General features: G+C 34.1%; 1 protein-coding gene across 1 annotated transcript in view; it reads left to right on the forward strand.

Moving 5' to 3' along the window:
• Positions 1–22,012, forward strand: part of CCDC39 (coiled-coil domain containing 39) — a 44,509-nt gene that overhangs the window by 10,613 nt on the left and 11,884 nt on the right. The window contains exons 4-13 of the mRNA XM_015072854.3: positions 881–1,039; positions 1,795–1,887; positions 1,984–2,112; positions 5,727–5,918; positions 8,661–8,764; positions 9,102–9,234; positions 12,316–12,510; positions 13,449–13,613; positions 16,319–16,456; positions 18,735–18,943. Coding sequence (XP_014928340.3) covers positions 881–1,039; positions 1,795–1,887; positions 1,984–2,112; positions 5,727–5,918; positions 8,661–8,764; positions 9,102–9,234; positions 12,316–12,510; positions 13,449–13,613; positions 16,319–16,456; positions 18,735–18,943 — 1,517 coding nt within the window. The remainder of the gene's footprint in view (positions 1–880; positions 1,040–1,794; positions 1,888–1,983; positions 2,113–5,726; positions 5,919–8,660; positions 8,765–9,101; positions 9,235–12,315; positions 12,511–13,448; positions 13,614–16,318; positions 16,457–18,734; positions 18,944–22,012) is intronic.

A 22,012-nucleotide genomic window follows, 5' to 3' on the forward strand; every position in this document is an offset into this window, starting at 1 on the left:
CTAAGCATCATTTATTCATAAGTATCATATGACACTAGGCATAATTTATTCATATATTTTTAAGGGCCACATTAAAAATTACTTTTAATATTTTCATTTTTAATTCAAAATTTTTACCTTTCATATTAATTTACCAGCCTATGACTCTAATATTAAGCTACTGTAAACTCTTTTTCTCTTTTCCTTCATTTTTAGTTACCTGATTTGGACGTTCTTTCCAAATTTGATTCTTCTCTTTACATATGCATATATATATATATTTATACATACATATATATATATATATATATATATAAACACATATATATGTATATGTATGCATACATATTTTACTATATTAATTTGTACTTGTTTGCATATTGATTTGTTTTGTGGATCTAGATTTGTTAAATGATACATTTACAGAAACATTTTTATCTCCTTAACAACTATATTTATTTCAATTAGAAGTACTTCTAAAATTTCCATACAACCTCTTAGTGGCAGCAATCTGATTGGAGCTGTAGGGGACTTGTCTCAGGCTTGAGTTAGCATATCAAGTACTTTATTTTTATTCAGATTTGGTGGAGTGACTAATATTAGAGATTGCTCTGGGGGAGTTTCCCTAAAGCCTTTTTAAACAACCTATGGCTCAACTATGATTCTCATCTTTTATAATCTTCTCCCTTCTATTTTATAACTAAAGAATTAAATATAAATGTGATGGTTACATGATTAAACATGGTATGTTACACACACACACACACACACATATGTAGTGGTAAGAACAGGATTTCTTCTTTCCTTTTTAATATGTTCTATAGTATGTAATGTTTTATTTTAGTTTGTATAGTAAATAATATTTTGTAATCTCTCCCTAACCCTTTTCTTTGGAAATTAGACTAACATATTTAAAACTACTCAAAAATTGGATAGTTTGAAATGTCAGATGAACTGGGACCAGCAAGCCTTGGAAGCCTGGTTAGAAGAATCAGCTCATAAAGATAGTGATGCCCTCATTCTTCAGAAGTACGCACAACAAGATGATAATAAAATTAGGGTGAGAAATTATAAATTGTAATGTTAGGTTTTCTCTGAATCTGTAGTATGTGATCCTTTTTACCGAAATTAGATTTATAATTTTAAAGCAGTAGTTCTTAAACTTTTTTGAGTCAGAGACTCCTTTGACAATCTAATAAGCCAAGGATCCTCTCTTTAGAAAAATGACTGTACTCAAATAGTTACAAAATTTTACTGAGAGTTTTATAGATCCTCTGAAACCCACTGATCATTTAGGAATCCACAGACTCAATTCTGATTGAGAAGAATTCTCAAAAGTATTTCAGAGAAGAAAGTTTTTTACTAAAATGTTGTATAAATATTTTAACTACTTTTATCTAAATAATGGTTTGAATTTAACATAGTGTTTGCTGATTTGAGAGTATAGTGTTATTGATTACTTAATATATTATTATAACCATTACTTAAAATCTACTTGTAATTAAATCTGTTAATACTTTTGTATTATGAAACATGATATTTTCTAATAGATATGATACAAAATGCATTATTTTAAATGACAAATTGTTAATGTTTTTTCTAACTAAAAAGTATTAAAAGTCTTTTTAGAAACAATTTAGTTTTCATTGCAACCCTTTGGAATTAAAAGGAAATGTATGAATTATTTCGTAGTTGTTTTAGATGGCAAATAAATGTGTATCTATAATATAATAATACTTAATGTAAGACATGCTAATAGCTTTTAAGTGAATAAAACAACAGTTATGAATATTTTTACATGTAACTACATCATAGGCACTGACGTTGCAATTAGAAAGACTGACTTTGGAATGTCATCAGAAAAGAAAGGTACTTGACAACGAACTTACAGAGACTCTAAGTGCACAGGTTAGTTTAGTGAGTATTTTTATTTCTTAATTGTCAAAGGGATGTATGCAAAAGCACTTAAATTCACAAAAATGTTATTTGCTCTGTATTTGACAGTTAGAATTGGATAAAGCAGCACAAGATTTTCGTAAAATTCATAATGAAAGACAAGAACTCATTAAACAGTGGGAGAACACAATAGAACAGATGCAGAAGAGAGATCGAGACATTGATAACTGTGCCTTGGTAAAGTAGTTGTTTGGTCCTTGCAATGTTCAACTGTATTATTCTCTTTTGTATTTAACCCATTCATTTCAAATGTAACTCACATTGCTATTTGAAAGTGACTTTTGTAGCAGGGTTTAATAGTTTTGGTAAATGTTTTCCAAGCTTAACTCTTTCCATTTAGATATGTGATTTTATGAAGATTATTTACTTATGGTATAATGATGCTGAAGACTGGATCCTGCCATCTCTGAAATGTGGAACGAGAAAGTCAATAGATAATGTTGGTGCAGTAAAGCCAATGCTCTGACTTACACATGGTTATCCACAGTGTTTTGAATTTAACGTATGTGCTATTTGGTAGTAATTACTGGTGTAGGGAAATGAGCTTCGTGGATAGTCAAGAAACAAAAAGGGAGAGTCAGGAAAGAAACCTAAACTGTGATAAAGCTTTCACTTTTGAAAGTGAGGCACCCATAAGAGGTTAGAAGCATGGAAGGGAAGGAATACCACACTGATTAAACATAGACCTAGTGTTATCTTTTGCTATTTTCAGAGGTTAATTTAGAAGTTTTTTTGAAAATCATTAAAGAACAAAATAGGGGTGAGTAAAAATGGGAAGATTAGGGAAAGTTGGGAAGGAGAAGGAATTGAGGAAGAAAGAAAGCAGATGAGAAGATGTTTTAACTTCCATTCTAAATCTACTACATGGAAAGGCATTTGACAAGCGGCTCAGGTCACTGGAAGTTTGGAATTCTCATATCTGTATGAGGTTTACTTGTTATATGTGACTTAAATGTAAATATTTTATTTTAAATGTCTGTAAGTGACCAACATTATCAACAAAGTGGCCTATGCCTTCTTTGGAGGAACAAGGGAGAACCAGTTTTGACTATGAGTTCCACTTAATTCTTAATGCTGATCTTGGTTTTAAGCATCAAGTCCTGACTGCTTCCTCTTTGTAAATCAAATGTGATAGATCCAAGACTGCAGATCTATGTGCAATAGAACTGCATTCTCTTACAACCCCACAGCTAAATTGACTCAGCCTGCTGATTTGGCAAAATATACAGCTGGTCTCTGGTCATATTCATATTGGTTCCTTATTGACATCTCCTGGTTGTCTGTATTGTAAGAGAATAGGGAGGATGCTAAGAAGTGGCTCCATAGGTAGGGGTTTGCTTCTGAGTGTTTAACAACTGGCTCCCCATTTGTAGCATTTCTGATTTCTGTGGTGAAACTACTTCCATACCAACGTGACTCTGCTCAACAGAGTTGAAAAGAGATGTGTCAGTCAGTTCTGGTGAGCCAGTGAAAGCTAGTTCATACCGCTAAAGGATTTAATCTCTTGTTCCTCTTCCTCCAAAACAGTTCCTGCCTTCTTAGTGTCTTCTTGGCAGGAGTCTGAGTATATGAACCTATGAACCTGAAATTGGCTTTTTTTTTTTTAAGTTTACTTATTTATTTTGAGAGAGAAAGGGAGGGAGAAAGCGTGCTTGAGAGTAGGGGAGGGGCAGAGAGCGAGGGAGAGAGAGAATCCTAAGCAGGCTCTGGGCTGTCAGTGTGGAGGCTGACATGGGACTCCATCTCATGAACCATGAGATCGCTACCTGAGATGAAATGAAGAGTTGGATGCTTAACTGAGCCACCCAGACTCCCCTGAAATTGGCTTCTTAAAATAAACTTTTACATCATTTAGAAAAGGAAAAATATTTTTCTATTATGCTTTTATTCCAGTGTAGAAATTTTGGGACATTACTGTACTTATCAGCATCACCTACATAAACTTAACTGTGAGTAGATAACACTGTTAAAAAATGTGAATGTTGAAGTAGGTGTTAGAATATCTGATTAAATGGTAGAAAAATCAATATAAGGCAGAAAATTCTCGAATGGTCATTTGACATATATGAACTTAGGAAGTTTTGACCCGTCTGGTTGAATAAACACAGCAGATCTATAGAACACTACATTATATAATGTTAATTGTTATAGAAAACATATAGGAATACTAGACTAAATAAATTAAAGATTTTTTAAAAATGTAGTACATTTCAGATATATATCCACTTAATATGCTAATATGTACAATATTACCTGCCGCATTTCTAAAATTTATTGATTTCAGATACCCTCTGAAATTATATGATTTCACATACCCTCCCCCAACCTGATTTTCTATGATTAGTTGTTTGGTGGGACCCCATTTGGGAAAACTTGAAAGAAATACATTTTAGAGTAAATTTTCCTTCTCCCTCCAATTCATTCAATATATTACTGTCAACATCACTTGTAAAAACCATAGATGGCCTTTTTATTCCTCAGCTCTAAAATCTTCTTTGTTTCACATTGCTTAAAAATTGAACCTCTTGGGGGATGCCTGGGTGGCTCAGTTGGTCCAGCATCCAATTCTTGACTTCATCTCAGGTCATGATCCCAGGGTTGTGGGATTGAGCCCTGCATTAGGCTCCGTGGTGAGCATGGAGCCTGCTTAAGACTCTCTCTCTCTCTCTCTCTCTCTCTCTCTCTCTCTCTCTCTCTCCACCACCGCCCCTGACTCCTCCCCCACTTGGGCTCTCTCTCTCGAAAAAAACCACAAAATTTTTTAAAAATTGAAGCTTTTTAACATGGCAATTGGAAAATTGAATTTATTCACAGTTGGGTCCTAACCTCTACCTTTCCAGCCTCATTCCTTTCATCTGTACCTGCCCCTTCTTAATATATGCCCATTCTATGCCTGCCTTCCCACCCTACACCTTAACCACATTAGAGAATTTATGCATATCCATTTATTTTTTTAGGTCTGACTTAAAAGAAGCCTCTTAGGTAATGCCTTTTGATAATTCTTCTCAGGTAGACTTCATCATCTCTTTGTTCCCATGGTGCTTTGTTCACATCTCAGTTACTACTTTGTATATTCTGTTTATTTTGTATTCCTAAGACCAAAGGTCTTGAGTGAAGGTATTCTTATTGAAACCAATAACTAAAATGTTATTCTCAAAAGATGAAAAAAAAAAAAAAACTAGTCCTGTGAAATATGTGGAAAAACCATTGGAATCCAACTTTCTATGTAGAAATATTCAACAGTGTTATGTTTTTTTAGATGTCACCTTTTGTTGATAAAAGATTGATATTTTTCTCATCTCTTTAGCCAAGTACCAGATTAAAGAGAAAGAAATCCTTAAAAATATGAGCTTATAGATACTGATGTATAGCCTATTAATATTTTGTTTTTATTCATATAAAAATAGACGTTTTTTTATACATTTTTAAATGTTTTATTTATTTTTGAGAGAGAGACAGAGTGCAAGTGGCAGGCGGGGGGGGAGGGAGGGGGGCAGAGAGAGAGGGAGACATAGCATCTGAAGTGGACTCCAGGCTCTGAGCTGTCAGCACAGAGACTAATGTGGGGCCTAGACCCATGAACTGGGAGACCATGACCTGAGGTGAAGTCAGATGCTTAACCAGCTGAGCCTCCCCGGGGCCTCTAAAAATAGACTCTTTAAAGAAAATATTGTCCTAAGAATTTTTGATAAAATACTGAATTTGGTTTAATAGAAAAATAATAACTCATTTCCTTTTTGTTTGTTTTGTTCATCATATTAAACATATATTTAACATATTTTTAATCTTAGGCATTAGCAAGGATAAAGCAGGAAATAAGAGAAAAAGAAAATTTGGTTAAAGAAAAGATCAAGTTTTTGGAAAGTGAGATTGCAAATAACACAGAGTATGAGAAAAGAATTTCTGTTGTTGATCGGAAAGTTTTAAAATGTAGAATGGAGTATCAGCGTCATGAAACTAATAGAAATCAGCTGAAGGATGAGGTATGTTAACTAATAAGACTGGTTTGTGTGTTTATGACAAATTACTATAAAACTAAGCATAAAGGCTCTCCTTCGATTAAGGAACTGCCTTCTAGTTCTTTGTCTTATGTCCCTTCACGTTGTGGAACTTTTTGGGTATTCCAATGGCGCCCTGTTTGGTGAAGGCAACAGGAGTGCCAGTCATATCACATGTGGGATGAAGGGGTCCCCCTGGAGTTGTATAGCACACACCTTGCCTGTCACACGTGGTGTTTTGTAGGTGACTTGAGGCAAAATGCTTCTGAGGGGTCTAGACTGGAAACCATAATTATAACTTCCAAAGGGGCAGATGTGAAGGTGAATATTGTAGTGATGACCTGAAGTGGACATATAACATGTCCAGTGCTACATATGTATGGTGGTTTTAACTCAGAGTAGGTGGAGCTATTTGCTTAAGTTCAGGTTCTCACCTTGAGAAGGGATAATATTTCAGTCTGGTAGTGAGACAGTGTAGGGGTAAAATACCTTGAACAGAGAACAAAACTTTTCCTGCTTTGTTCATTTCTTCTTTCGCAGGCACACATGCCCAACTAGATTGTTCCATAGGGAGTGTTAGCAACAAAGGAATTTTTGTGAAATCTGTGTCTTGAAGTCACATTAGCTGAAGTTACTGCTGTTTAGTCAGGAAACTGGAATATTGTAGAGCGTTTCATTCTATAAGTTGTTATACTTTTTATTTCTGATAAAGAAGGAAAGATGTTTTATTGTCCAAAAAAAGAATAATTACTTAAGATCCTAAAATAGTAAAATAAGCAAATTTCTTGCCTAAATTAAATGTCATTGCTAATAGTTCATTCTTAAAAATTTTTAAATTGCAGAAAAGAATGCAGGGATTCATTCATTCATTTGTTCATAATTTGTTTATTGAGATACAATTCATATATAATAACTTACCCTTTTGAAGTATGTAATTTAGTGGTTTTTAATATTTCATAGGATGTGCAACCATTACCACTATCTAATTTTAGACTGTCTTTTTCTTTCAAAAAGAAACCTTTGCCCACTAGCAATCACTCTGCTTGCCTCCACCTACCCAGCCCTGGAAACTACTAATCTACTTTCTGTCTCCATGGATTTGCCTATTTTGGACATTTCATATAAATGAAACCATATCATACAGAGCACTTTATGTCTGGACTCTTTTACTGAAATAATGTTTTCAAGGTTCATCCATGTTATATAGCATGCATTAGTACTTCATTCATTTTTTTTCTCTCCAAGTTTTAAAATTTTGTTAAAGTACACATAACATACAGTTTACCATCTTTTTAAAAAAATATTTATTTGGGGGGGGGGGGGAGACACAGAATCCAAAGCAGTCTCCAGGCTCTGAGCTGTCAGTACAAGCTGTGAGATCATGACCTGAGCCGAAGTCAGGTGCTTAACTGACTGAGCCACCCTGGCGCCCCTACAGTTTACCATCTTAATCATTTCCCAGCATGCAGTTCAGTGGTGTTAAATACATTCCTAATGTTATCCAACCATCACCATCATCCATCTGCATAATTCTTTTCTTCTTGTAAAACTGAAACCCTGTACTTATTAAACAGTAACTCCCCATTCCCCCCTCTTCCCAGCTCCTAGCAACTACCATTTTGCTTTCTGTCTCTAGGAGACTACTCTAAGTTAACTTCACATGAATCAGACAGTATTTATCTTGTTGTGACGGCTTATTTCATTTATTTTACTTAGCATGGTGTCCTCAAGGTTCATCCATATTGTAGCATATGTCAAGGTTTTCTTACTTTTTAAGGCTGACTCCTATTCCATTGTATGTGTGGACCACATTTGGCTTACCCGTTTATCTGTCAGTGGACACTTGGGTTGCTGCCATGTTTTAGCTATTATGGATAATGCTGCTATGAACATGGGTGTACAATTATCTCAGAATTTCTGGATGGCAATTATGGTAATTATGTTTCTGATTTTTTAAGGGACCACCATAGTGTTTTCCATAGTGGCTGTACCATTTTACATTCCCACTAACAGTGCACGAAGGTTCTAATTTCTCCATATTCTCACCACCACTTGCTATTTTCTTTTTTTGGTGACAGTCATCCTCATGGAAGAGTGTGAGGTGGGATTTCATTGTATTTGACATGCATTTTCTTAGTGATAGATGATGTTGAACATCTTTTCATGAGCTTATTGGCCATTAGTATATCTTTTTTGGGGAAATGTCTATTAAAATCCTTTGCTCATTTTTGAATCAGTTTATTTTTGTTGTTGTTGATGAGTTTTAGAAATTTTCTATATATTCTAGATATTAATCCCTTAGCAGGTATATGATTTTGCAAGTATTTTCTCCACTCTGTGGACTGCATTTTAACTCTGTTGATATTGTCTTTTGGTGCACAGAAGCTTTTAATTTTGATGAAATCCAATTTGTCTATCTTTTGTTGCCTGTCATATACAATTAATCATTGCCAAATCCAATACTGTGAAGCTTTTGCTCTTTGTACCTGTCACACATCTATGTGGGACTCTGTAATTTGTCAGTATCATACAATAAGTCATTGAAAATGTAATATCAGATCAAAAAGAAAAACTGTTAATATGTATTACAGAAACATCGTTATTGTGTTTATGGGTATGATGTAGGTTAAAAATTAATATGTTCAGAACAGAACTTCTCAAAAAAGAAATTACCTTATAAGATGTAAAATAAATATATATAATTGCTATCTGTTAACTAATAAATAGCTGGATTCTTTAAAAGCCACTGTGAATAGAAGTTCTAGTGATTTAGAAGCTCTGCGGAAAAATATTTCCAAAGTAAAGAAGGACATTCATGAAGAAACAGCAAGGTAAGAAAAAACATATTTAAATATGTTTATAGTTTTTGACTACGTCTAGAAAAATTATTAAATATTTAAGTTTTTGTTAAATAACTGAAAAATTATAGCTACTAAATTATTAAACGTGAAAATAAATTTTCCTGGGTTTTTCATCATAAAGGCTTAGGAATAATATTTTTGTGGCTTATTAGATATGTATTTAATAAATATATAGGGTTTACATAAAGGTAATAGAAAGGTTTATGGCAAAAGAAACCTTCAAGTTATATGAAGATAAACTATTCCTTGTTTGTTTGTATTAATTTTTAGACATGTTTTCTATTTTTTCTTCATAAACTCTCTCCAGGTTACACAAAATTAAAAATCATAATCAGATTGTAAAGAAAAAATTAAAGCAGATAACTGAGAAAACTATGTCTGTAGAAGAGAAAGCTACCAATTTGGAAGATATGCTAAGGGAGGAGGAAAAAAGTATGAAGGTAAGGTTTACTTTCAGTTTTTAAAGAGTCACAACACATTTAGCAATAGTGAATGACCCTTACGATTATGGGATAGGAGGTCTTTTAAGAGGCTCTGCTTTCTTTTGTGATCCCATTTGTAATTTGTAATCAGAATTTTGAGTTGTTAGACCTCTTTTTATGTGTGGATTTCTAAAGAGGTTTCTGACCTTCTCTTAAAGCTTCTAATTCTCCTTCAGCTTCACGTTAAGCATTTAATATTGATGTCTTCTTTTGAAGGTTACAGGTAGCCCCTCTACCTTGGATCTCATCCCTTCCCAATGCCTAGTGTGTCCACAGCTCTGCTTGTCATTCATATGTATGTTCTTATATTGTAAACGTACCTGGAAAAATGCCTGTTTTACAATTGATTTCCACCTTTACAGTAGGCTGTCATTTTTTTGTTTTGTTTGTTTGTGATCATATTCCACCCCCCCCCCCCCCAGTGGTCCACGTTTATTGCCTGTATTTCTTTATCATTTAATGTCTCTGACAGTCTGGCACCATTTATTAGTAAATGGGCTCTTAAGTGCTTTACTTTACTAACTCTATTGGAATCTCTTTGACATCTTGGTAGCATTTAGGCCAATTTTGAGGAACTGGAAAAGGCTGGTTCACCATTTCCTCTTTGAAAACTTCAAAGTGACTTCTGTGACCTGACACAATTTGCACTACTTCCTGCTTTTTTGCCTTCTTTGAGGGGCAGCTGAAGATCATGGCAAAAATCCCCCATTTGCTACATATCCAGTATGGTTTCACTTGTATTTAGATACAATCCAGCTTCTGCAATATGCTGTTATATATTTAAATTTCTGAATAACGAAGTCATGCATCAATATGGACTTGAGCAGTATTTGAGTCCAAATCACACAACATTATTTTTAAAAAGTTATGTTTTTTGTGTGTATGTGGTTTTTTCTTTTCTCCTAAGAGAATGATTTTCAGTTGTCCATGAGATGGGACTATATTAGAACTTACTAGAAATCTGTAAAGACTGAAATTCATATGAAATAGGACTTTTGATGATGACATTAAAAAGGAATTACATTGTAGGGGCACCTGGGTGGGTCAGTCGGTTGAACGTCCGACTTGGGCTGAGGTCATGATCTCACCATTCGTGGGTTCGAGCCCCACATCGGGCTCTCAGCTGACAGCTTGGAGCCTGGAGCCTGCTTCAGATTCTGTGTCTCCCTTTCTCTCTGCCCCTCCCCCATTCACGCTCTGTCTCTGTCTCACAAAACTGAATAAAAGTTAAAAAAGATTTAAAAAATGAGTGACATTGTTGAAATTAGCTACATTAGAAAACAACATAGGATTGGCAGTGTATGTGTGCTGCTTGTGCTGTAACAGAGTTATATTCATACTCTTGAGTTTTGTAGTTCTTTGGAAAAATCCTTTCTTTGGAGATGTACTATGTTATTAACCACCAAGCACTGACTTTAAAATGCCAGGCAATCTTTGGGAAGGAGTTAAAACTAATAAAAATTGTCTATTATATAAAAGTGAATTGTATAAGATTATATTAGATTATATTTCTTTGTGAAAATTTAATGTGCCAATCACAGATTTTTCTTTTTTTTTCATATTGAAGTTCATTTGTTGCCAAAGGGAAATATGCTTATCTGGCTGTAAGAGCACAGAGGGAAATTATTTCAACATTTTAAAATGATAACTTTCAGGGCACCTGGCTGGCCCAGTCAGTAGAGCATGCACTCTTGATCTCAGGGTTGTAACACCCCATGTTGGGTGTAGAGGTTACTTAAAAATAAAATCTTAAAAAAATAAAATGATAACTTTCAACAGATGTTGGCATGGGAGACCTATTTGAAGCCTTGAATACATGGTCATGAAGACTTGAGGTCAAGACAAATCTGCCTCTTGAGAAATGAGCAGTGGGAATCAGGGACTGGTTTCTGTTTCCTAGAAGGATGCACTTGTGGGGAGGCCAACTGGAGGCAAGGTGTGAGTAAGGGGTAGTGCCAGTAGTGTGTTGGGCCAGCTCTTACCAGCTCACAAGAGTTGATAATTATACTTTCTGGAATTTTGCAAGTCAGCTGCTAAACATAGCTATTATTAAAAATTAAATTATATAGACTTATAATTAAATACATAATATTAAAAACAAAGTAATCAGTACTGAGCACTCATCACTTCCAAATTATTTTACTACATTTTACTATTATCTGTTTATACTCTTAAGTTTAAGGTTACTTCCATTTACAGTGTACGGTGTAACCTCTGTACAGTAGAAATGCTACATAATAATCTGCTACTGCATATCACATCCCAACTCTGCATTTAGTAGAATCGTGTCAGTAGCTTGAAATTGGCCAGATTGGGAATATTTATACAGTGAAAATCAGCTTCTTCCCCCTAATCTCCCATCTGCTGGAAAGCTGCTGGTGGTGGTTAAATATTTACCTGCTCACCACTGGATAGTGTCCAGAAGAAGGTGGGAGATTGAGTGATGTGATTTCTTCCCTGTAACACTCTCAAGACTTCAGCAACTTTTGTGAACTTACAGGCTGTGTTTCAGCAGTATATTTTCTTTTCTTTCTTTCTTTTTTTAATGTTCATTTATTTTGAGAGAGTGTGAGTGGGGGAGGGGCAGAGAGTGAGGCACAGAGAGAATCACAAGCAGGTTCCATGCTGTCACCACAGAGCCCAACCTGGAGCTTGATCCTACAAACCATGGAATCATGACCTGAGCTGAAATCAAGAGTTGGATGCTTAACTGACTGAGCCACCCAGGCACCCCTATTTTATTTTCTAAGGAAACCAGTGACATAGCCAAGTTCCAAGGTCAGAGTGACATGGGGTAGAATTAAAGATGATAGATCAAAGTGAATGATGTGGGGATAGAAAACTGCTATTCTATCTACTAGAATAGAGTAGACTACAAGAAATGTTGGAGATGTACTGAAATTGTGGGAAGGGCGTTTTTATATTCTGAAGGGCTAAATGTTGGGGGGTTAATTTGTGACCCCCAAAATTATAATGTTCATATAATAAAACCTTTCAAAGTATTATAATTTCATTGATCACTATTATTCTTATCATCAGGAAGTGCAAGTTCAATTGAACATAATGAAAGATGTGCTATTTAAGAAAGTTCAGGAATTACAGACTGAGACAATGAAAGAAAAAGCTGTCTTATCAGAAATTGAGGGAACTCGTTCCTCTCTAAAGCACCTCAACCATCAGTTACATAAACTGGATTTTGAAACCTTGAAGCAGCAAGAAATTATGTACAGTCAGGTAAATGATACTCTTATTAATATCTTCCATATTGATTTGTTATGGTTGTGGTGGTCAGGATACTGCAGTGTCCTGAAAAAAACAAAGATTTTGAAAGCACTCTTGGAGGGATAGATGGATGCTGAAGATGGGGTTTCATGTTTGGTCAGTAGTAGGGTAAGGGAGCCTTAAAAACTATTTTTTTTCTTGATTTGAAATAAACTGGTAAGAGGATAGACAACTCTAGTGAGGGACAGCCATGCTTTAAAGGAACATAGGGCAACCGGACCTGGACTGAAATAAAACAAGGAGTGAGATATATGAGACCTGGAAAAATTGAGTCTTAGCTGTGCAAACATAGACATCCCACCCCGACCCCTAGACTGATAGTTTAAAAGTATTTTAAAAGTTTTTCTTATTTGTTCTATTCATAGATTCTGTCTCATGAAGCCTTAATGTGACCCCTCTCTACATCTTAATTTCCCTGTCTAATGTATTCTTAGTTTCTCAAAATTAAAGATGCTAAAGTATTATTTAAGAAAATAATTCATTGGAAGTTCGTTAAATTTGAGCCATTTGTGGCTAACAATTCGTGACTCCTTTTGTGTATCCTTTAGAAAATGGACCCTCGAAAATCCATGTCCTTGTAAATCCAGTGGATTTACTGCAGTTCCATCCTAGTAGTAGGGGAAATACCTTCCTAGCTGACTTCTTATATTTTCAGAAGATTACTTCTATGTCACTATTATGTATCTTGGTTATTGAAGAGTAGTTTGCTATTTCTCCTCTTAGAGTTAAGAAGGATTTTATATTATAAATTATTGAAGGATTAAAGTGACTTTAGTAAATGATGACACCTAAGACTAAACTTATAAGAAAGTGTTTATTGTGTTTTTACATTTGTAGAAATGGTTTTAACTTTGTTTGTCTTCACTATCTTTTTTTAAATTATGTAATAGGATTTTTACATTCAACAAGTGGAACGCCGAATGTCACGATTAAAAGGAGAAATTAATTCTGAAGAAAAACAAGCTCTTGAAGCAAAAATTGTTGAACTTAAAAAGACATTGGAAGAGAAAAAATCTACATTTGGCCTTTTGGAAACACAGATCAAAAAGCTTCATGTAACTTAGTCAAAATACTTTTGATGCTTTAAATATCCTAGTCATTAGTTACTCTGTTTTAAGTCAACATGTTCCTAAGACTTTACTTTGGATAGGATGATTGCCAAGTTACCTGCATATATAACAAACGTATGAACTAATGTTCATGTTTCTATACTGACTATGAGAGAGAATATAACATTACCATTGATTATGCATTTAATATATTCCAAGTATATTACATGTCTTTAGCATTTCATTTAATCTTTATCAGTGTCTTGTGAGGGACATATTATTATTTGTGTGACAGATTAAGGAAATTGTCCATGGTTATACAACTAGTATATGGAGAGCTAGGATGTGATCCCTGGTCCATCAAAATACTCTTAAATAGTACCATGATTTAAAACATTGATAAATTCCATTTTTGATTTTGTTTTTTCCAGATTACTTGATTGCCCTTTATCACTGAAATGACCCTTTATGGGTCATCTGTTGTTGTTATTCATATATTTACTTGGTAACAATATTTTGAATGACTATTTTGTTAATAAGGTAAAAATGTTCTTCACCTTTCAGTATTTTAATGTTTATGGTCATATAAAACCTGTATTAAGGGAACCTATGTAATGTAAAACCTATGTTAAAATTTAACTGGAAAGTAAGAGTGAAGGAGTGAGATCATGGATCTGAATGGGATGAGAACCCCAAAGAATTTGTCATTTACAATTTGAAATGCTTGTGTTGAGTGTCCTCTAGTGGTTATAAAAAGAATTGCTCTGAATTCCTTTAGGGCTACCAAGGTGAAAGTGAGCTCTTATTTTGTAAAACAAACAAACAAACAAATAAATATTTATTTTAATATATTTTTTAGTTAATATATAGTATAGTAATGATTTCAGGAGTAGAACCCAGTGATTCATCACTTACGTATAACACCCAGTGCTCATCCCAACAAGTGTCCTCCTTAATGCCCATTACCCACTTAGCTCATCCCCCCACCCAACTCCCCTCCAGCAACCCTCAGTTTGTTTCTCTGTATTTAAGAGTCTTATGGTTTGCCTCCCTCTCTGTTTTTATCTTATTTTTCCGTCCTTTCCTCTATTGTGCTCATCTGTTGTGTTTCTTAAATTCCACATATTAGTGAAATCATGTTATTTGTCCTTCTCTGATTGACTCATTTCACTTAGCATAATACTTTCTACTTCCATCCGTATTGTTGCAAATGGCAAGATTTCATTCTTTTTGATCATTGAGTAATATTGCATTGTCTATGTCTACCACATCTTCTTTATACATTCATCAGTTGATGGACATATGGACTCTTTCCCTAATTTGGCTATTGTTGATAGTGGAAATGAATTTTTAAAGATATTAAAGCTAGTTAGCCTTCTAATGAAGGTTTGCTCTTCTAAATAGTAGCATGACATTGTGAAGTCATTCTGCATTACTTCTCCCATCCCACTCCATCCACTCTTTTGCATAATAGAAACAAAGTCCTTCTGGTGGAAAATCACCTTCAGTTAAAAGTTTTTCATTCTAAAAGTTAATTTTATGAAATGACATGTTTATAAAAAAAATTCTTACTGTCTTACTACAATCTTAGGCATTTAAAAAAATTTTTTTTTGAGAGTGAGACAGAATGTGAGTGGGGGAGGGGCAGAGAGAGAGAGGGAGACACAGAATCTGAAGCTGGCTCCAGGCTCTGAGCTGTCAGCACAGAGCCCAACATGGGGCACAAACTCACAAGCTATGAGATCTTGACCTGAGCCAAAGTCAGAAGCTTAACTGACTGAGCCACCCAGATACCCCTACAATCTTGGGTTTTGATTTCTCAGAGAAATATAGGTAATGAGAAAGGCATAGGAAGGAGGGAGAGAGGAAGAGAAAGAAAAAGACAGAGGGAGAGAGAAATAGAACTACATCTTGAAACTAGAATGTTTTTGCTTTAGATGCCCAGACAGGACTGAGAGCACTAACCTTGTTCTGAGCTCTGGGTGAGTGGAGAGATGCAAACTGTTATAAAAACAGTAAGCTGGTATCTGGGAATGCGTGACACAGTTAAGCATCTACTGGAATTAGATCTTTTCTAGCATTTTTCTCTCTAGCAAGATGTGATTATACATGTAATTAAATAATAGTAATAATACATGACATTTCTTTGCGTCAAACACTGTTGTATATACCCGTCGACAGTAACATCTTTAATCTTCACAGTAGCCTAGGGAAGTAGGTATTGTTACCATCTCTATTTTAGAGATGAGGAAACTGAGGAAGAGATTACCCACCAGGGTCAGATGACTAATGTATAATTGAGGCCATCTGATTCTAGAGCTTGTGCTGTTAACAAGACCCTATGGTTTTTAGACTGTTAAGGTTTATACCTTCTGTGACTTGGGTTGAATCAAATAATGAACTTCCTCCTCATATTTCTACCCATAAATGGCAATCATTCAGTAATTCAGGTTGAACCATACATACTGTTTCCCAGAATTAGAACCTAAGCCAAATCAATAAAATCAATAGGTGATAAAATGAAAATGTTTCTATGTGAATATATCCATGTACATTATATTGGAAACATTAGAATGTGAAGAGTGAGATTTAAAAACCCGATTATCATAAATATTCAATGGAGCATATAATTTAATGTAAGATATGTTTAATAGTATGTGCTTAATGCTATTTAAAATATGTATTTATGTACCTTTTCCCCCTTTTTACAGAACGATCTTTATTTTATCAAGAAGTCACATAGTAAAAATTGTGGTGAAAAACAGTCCCTCATGACCAAAATAAATGAACTAAACCTTTTCAATGACAGATCAGAGAAAGAATTTAATAAAGCCAAAGCTTTGAAACAGGTGCAGTAAAATCATATATGCATATATTAAAAACCACATGTTTTAATACTAATTATAGAAAAAATTTAAAATATATCAAATTATAAGGAAGTAAACTAAATAAGTCACTATAGTAGCTGTATACTAGAGAAAGTGTTAAAGTTATATTATTTCCTTTCAGTCTTTTGAAGAAAATTGGCTTTATATATATTATAAAAAAATGGAAAATATATGATCTCTTTCCATGTCTGTCTCCAAACATTAAATATTAAACATTAAGTATTCTTTAAAAATTATTTTTAAGGGCTTTCTACAGGTTATTGCTGAAGTTACCATAATTTAGTTAACTGTCTCCTGTTTTTTGGATACGTGTTTATTTCCAATGTTTGGTTATTCTGTTATAGTAATCTCAGGGGTGCCTGGCTGGCTTAGTTGGAGCATGTGACTCTTGATCTCAGGGTCATGAGTTTGAGTCCTACATGAGGTATGGAGCCTACTTAAAAAATTTTTTAAAAATAAAAAAAACATAAATAGTATTATCATATACCATGGACATGTATCATTGTATAATTTTTCAATGAGTTCCTTAGGGAAAATTTCTAAGTGTATAATTATGGTCCAAAAAGAATGAATATTTTCAGTATCTTGAAACTATTTTCAAGCCTAATTGTTTTCTAGAGGATTCAGTTAATACACCCACCAACAGGGTGTAAGCATTCTGTTGCATTCACCACCAGTAAGCCTGGATATTATAATTTATAAAACTGTTGCCAATTTGATGGGCAGACATGGTATCTAATGGTTTTAGTGTAAATGTTTTAAATTGGTGACACGTGAAAACATTTCATGATTAAACATAAAATTTTAAATATTTATGTTTAAATAAAAATATTTAAAACATTTTTTCTATTATGATATATTCCATAATCTTTCTTTTTTGGATCTCTAGTTTATTATCTTGGCCCATATTACCATTAGGAGATATATACATACACACACACACACACACACACACACACATATACACACACACACTTTTTTTAATGTCTATTTTGAGAGAGAGAAATAGAGAAAGAGAGAGACAGCATGAGTGGGGGAGGGGCAGAGAGAGAGGGAGGCACAGAATCCAAAGCAGGCTCCAGGCTCTGAGCTGTCAGCACAGAGCTCAATGTGGGGCTTGAACTCATGAACTGCAATATCATGACCTGAACCTAAGTCAGACACTCAACCAACTGAGCCACCCAGGTGTCCCAGGAGGTTTATGTTTTTAAGTAGCTTTGCAAAAGACCTTCATATGTAAAAATATTAACTCTGTCATAAATATTGTCAATATTTTTTCCATTTATGTTTAAATTTTTATTTAGGTTTTTGACATTAAAAACTTAAAAAATTGTTTTTTTAAATTTATTTTTGAGAGAGGCAGAGACAGGGCATGAGCAGAGGAGGAGCAGAGAGAGAGGGAGACACAGGTCTGAAGTAGACTCCAGGCTCTGAGCTGTCAGCACAGAACCTGACATGGGGCTCGAACTCACAAACCACGAGATCATGACCTGAGCTGAAATTGGACACTTAACCAACTGAGCCACCCAGGCGCCCCCTTAAAAACTTTTCTTGACATCAAATATTTAAGTGTTTTTCCCTGCATAATTTTTATGCTTAGGAACTTCTTTATCATACTAAAAATCAAACAAATGTTTACTATTCCAGTAATTGCATTGGTTTTGTCTCTTAAATTAAGTTTTTCGTGCTTCTGGAATTTATTTTTGGTACATTTGAGATGTATGGATCTAATCTTTTCTCCAACTGAAAAGGTATGTTTTGAAATAATAAAGTCTTACATTCAGGAGGGTTTGTTTCTATTCTGAAAATTGATCTATTTGTGTATTCTTGTATCAATCCCCTATCCATGACTGAATTGTTTAGAATAAAAATTTTTTACACATTATTTTGTGAGATTTAATTTAGAATATAAATGTGCTAATCCATAGGGTTTTACATATTTCCTAGATTGTAAATTTCATTTTTGGGAGTGACTTCTTTCTTTTTTCTTTTAGTAAAATTTAAATTTCAAATTGAAATATAATTAAAGACTTGAAATAACTATAACCCCTTTCTTAAAATAAAAAACGAAGAAAAACCATCACTCAGAGCAATCTAAATTTAATCCTACTTATCTTGGTCAGTGGTCAAATTAGAAAATGTTGTATTTTCAAGTTTGACTTTTGTGGCAATAACAAAAAACTTTTGGTTTGGGTATAACATTAATTATTTCAATATCTGACAATTTTGTTGTTGATAGGATTTGATGATAGAAGACAACCTTTTAAAACTTGAAGTTAAGCGTACTCGAGAAATGCTTCACAATAAGGCAGAAGAAGTACTTTCTCTGGAAAAAAGAAAACAACAATTACACAGAGCTATGGAAGAAAGAATTGAAGAAATTAAGGTTCATAAAACAATGCTTGCATCACAAATAAGATATGTTGATCAAGAACGGCAAAACATAAGGTAATAATTCTAGTTTTAAAATACTGCTAAAAGTTTTTGAAAATGTATGTCTGATGTTAGAAGAACTGACTGGATGTTTATCTTCTCCTTGTTTGAAAAGGCTTTTAATATATAGGGCATATTTTAGTCATAAATCTATGCTTTTTCCTCTCTATCTTTTTTAGAAAATTAATTAATTATTTAATATACATCCAAGGTAGATAGCATATCGTGCAACAATGATTTCAGGAGTAGATTCCTTAATTCCCCTTCCTCATTTATCTCATACCCCCTTCCACAACTCCACCAGCAATTTCCCCCATTGAGGATAATTTTTTTTTTATTTTTATTTTTTAACACTTATTTATTTTTGAGACAGAGAGACAGAGCATGAACGGGGGGAGGGCCAGAGAGAGAGGGAGACACAGAATCTGAAGCAGGCTCCAGGCTCTGAGCTGTCAGCACAGAGCCCGATGCGGGGCTCAAACTCAGGGACCGTGAGATCGTGACCTGAGCGAAGTCGGACGCTCAACCGACTGAGCCACCCAGGCGCCCCGAGGATAATTTTTAAAAAATAAAAAAAAACCATAAATAGTATTATCATATACCATACTCTCCCCCTATTTCTATCTTCTTTCCACAAGCAAAAACAGCTCCCTGCCCTCCACGGCTTCTTTTTCCCCAAGTTCAGCTCTCTGTGTAACATACCTGTCAAGTTCTGTGGTTCAAGCTTTGCATATTGTTTTGTTAATCCTCAAATAAGTTTTGTAGGTATACAAGATGGTTTAATGTTGATCTGGCTGCATTTCAGGGATGAAAGATGCAAAATAAACTTCCATGCCCTTCCACCATCTTGGCCTCTCTTCTCTCTTTCCTTTGACTCACCCTTCATTCTTTAGATCATCCTTTTTACAATGAGATCAATAATTCTCTTGGAACTGATTTTTGTGTATGGTTTGTGTTAAGAGTTCAATAACATGTTTTCCTTTATGGATACCCAATAGCTGCATTTATTGAAACATTTTAGGGGGTTTTGCATATATTTTATAAAAAAAAAGATTTATTCCTAGCTACGTGCTATTTTTAAAAATGTTTCTGTCAATGTTATCTCCTTTTAAATTATTTCATTTTTGGTTTGTTGCTGGCATTGTAAGAAATACAGTTGATTTCTATATATTAAGAATCCAGCAACTTGCTTACACTTTTATTAATTCTGATAGTTGATCTGTAGATTCTGATTTCTAGGTATTTCATTCACATCATTTGCAGTGACAGTTTTGTGTCTCCCTTTTCAGTCTTTTAACTTCTCTTTCTCTTGACTCACTGCCCTTGTTATCTAACCTTTAGGTCAGTGCTGACTAGCAGTGGTGACTACAGGTCCCCTTGTCTTGTGCCTGATTTTGAAGGCAAAATGTTCATTGCTTTATCATTAAGTATGAATTGTAGAATTAAAAAAAATACTCTTTAGAAGATTATGGGAGCACCCATCTATTTTGATTCATTGCTAAGAGGTTATTTTATTTCATCAAAAGTGGATGTTGACTTTTGTTATGTGCTTTTCCTGTATTCATTGATATGATGTAGCTCCTTTAGTCTGTTAATATAATTAAATATACTGATTGCTTTTTCAAAGTTCAAACAACATTACATTCCTGGAATAAACAAAACTTGTCTGCCACATACTACATTTTGTATATATCTAGATTTTGTTTGGTAACATTTGTACACAATTATTGCATCCATGGTTATAATTCTCCTTTTTCTATTGCCCTTGTCAAGTCATCAGATTATTAAGGTTATGCTGGCTTTCATAAAATAATTTTGTGTGTTTCTTATTTTTCTATAGTCTGGATAAGGCTGTGAAAGAGTAAAATTATATCTTTCTTGAATTTTCAAAGATCTTACCAGTAAAGCCATTGGAGGCCTTTTTTAAAAAAGATTTTAAACTGTTGGCTCAATTTATTTATTGACCATAGGACAGTGCGTGTTTTTTATTTATTCTTGAGTCAGTTTTAGTTAATTATATTTTTTCCTAAGAAAAATTTCCATTTCATCTAAATTTTCAGTTATTGCCATAAAACTGTTCGCTGTATCATTTTATTATTATTTAAAATTTTTTTTAATATTTATTTTTGAGAGAGAGAGATAGAGCGTGAGTGGTGAAGGGGGCAGAGGGAGAGGGAGACACAGAATCTGAAGCAGGCTCCAGGCTCTGAGCTGTCAGCACAGAGTCCAACATGGGGCTCAAACTCACAAACTGTGAGACCATGACCTGAGCCAAAGTCAGACACTTCGCCACCCAGGTGCCCAGATTTTTATTATTTTTTAATAGCTATAGTGTTTGTAGCTTTTCATTCCTGGTAATGGTTATTTGTGACTTCTCTGTTTTAGGAGGGATCATCTTTCTTATAGTTAATGAATGTTATTACTGTTTGAAAAAGAAATGTTTCTTGATTTTTTTCTATTGTGAATTCATTTTCTATTTTATTAGTTGCTGCTGTCACATTTATGATTTTTTCCTTCTATCTTTGTGGGTTTATCTTGATGTTCTTTAACTTCATGAGAGTGATGGTTAGCTAATTATAATTTTCATCTTGAAGGCTAAAACAAGTTAGCTATTTCACGCAATTTTTTTCTTTAAGGGCCAAATAGTAAATATTCTAGGTTTTGTGGGCCATGTGGTCTCTGTTGCAACAACTCAACTCTGTCATTGTAGAGTGAAAGCAGCTATAGATACTAAGAAAATAAATGAGGGTGGATGTGTTTCAATAAAATTTTTGGATGCTGAAGTTTGAATTTCCTAGAATTTTTACTTTTCATGAAGTATAATTTTCCTCTCATTTTTTTTTTTTGGAATAACTTTACATTTAAAAATGTAAAAGCCATTCTTTGCTCATGGGCAGGCAGGATGTTTTGCTGACCCTAGATTTTAATCACTGAGTAGTTCATTTTCCCTTGCACACATCTACCCCAATTTATGTGTATATTTACCTATTGATGAACATTTGAATTATTTCTTGTTTTGGCTATTACAGATTAGGCTTTATGAATATATGTTTTCTTGGCATGAATATATACTTCCTTTTCTCT

This window comes from Acinonyx jubatus, chromosome C2 (assembly GCF_027475565.1).
Source record: "Acinonyx jubatus isolate Ajub_Pintada_27869175 chromosome C2, VMU_Ajub_asm_v1.0, whole genome shotgun sequence".
NCBI lineage: Eukaryota > Metazoa > Chordata > Mammalia > Carnivora > Felidae > Acinonyx > Acinonyx jubatus.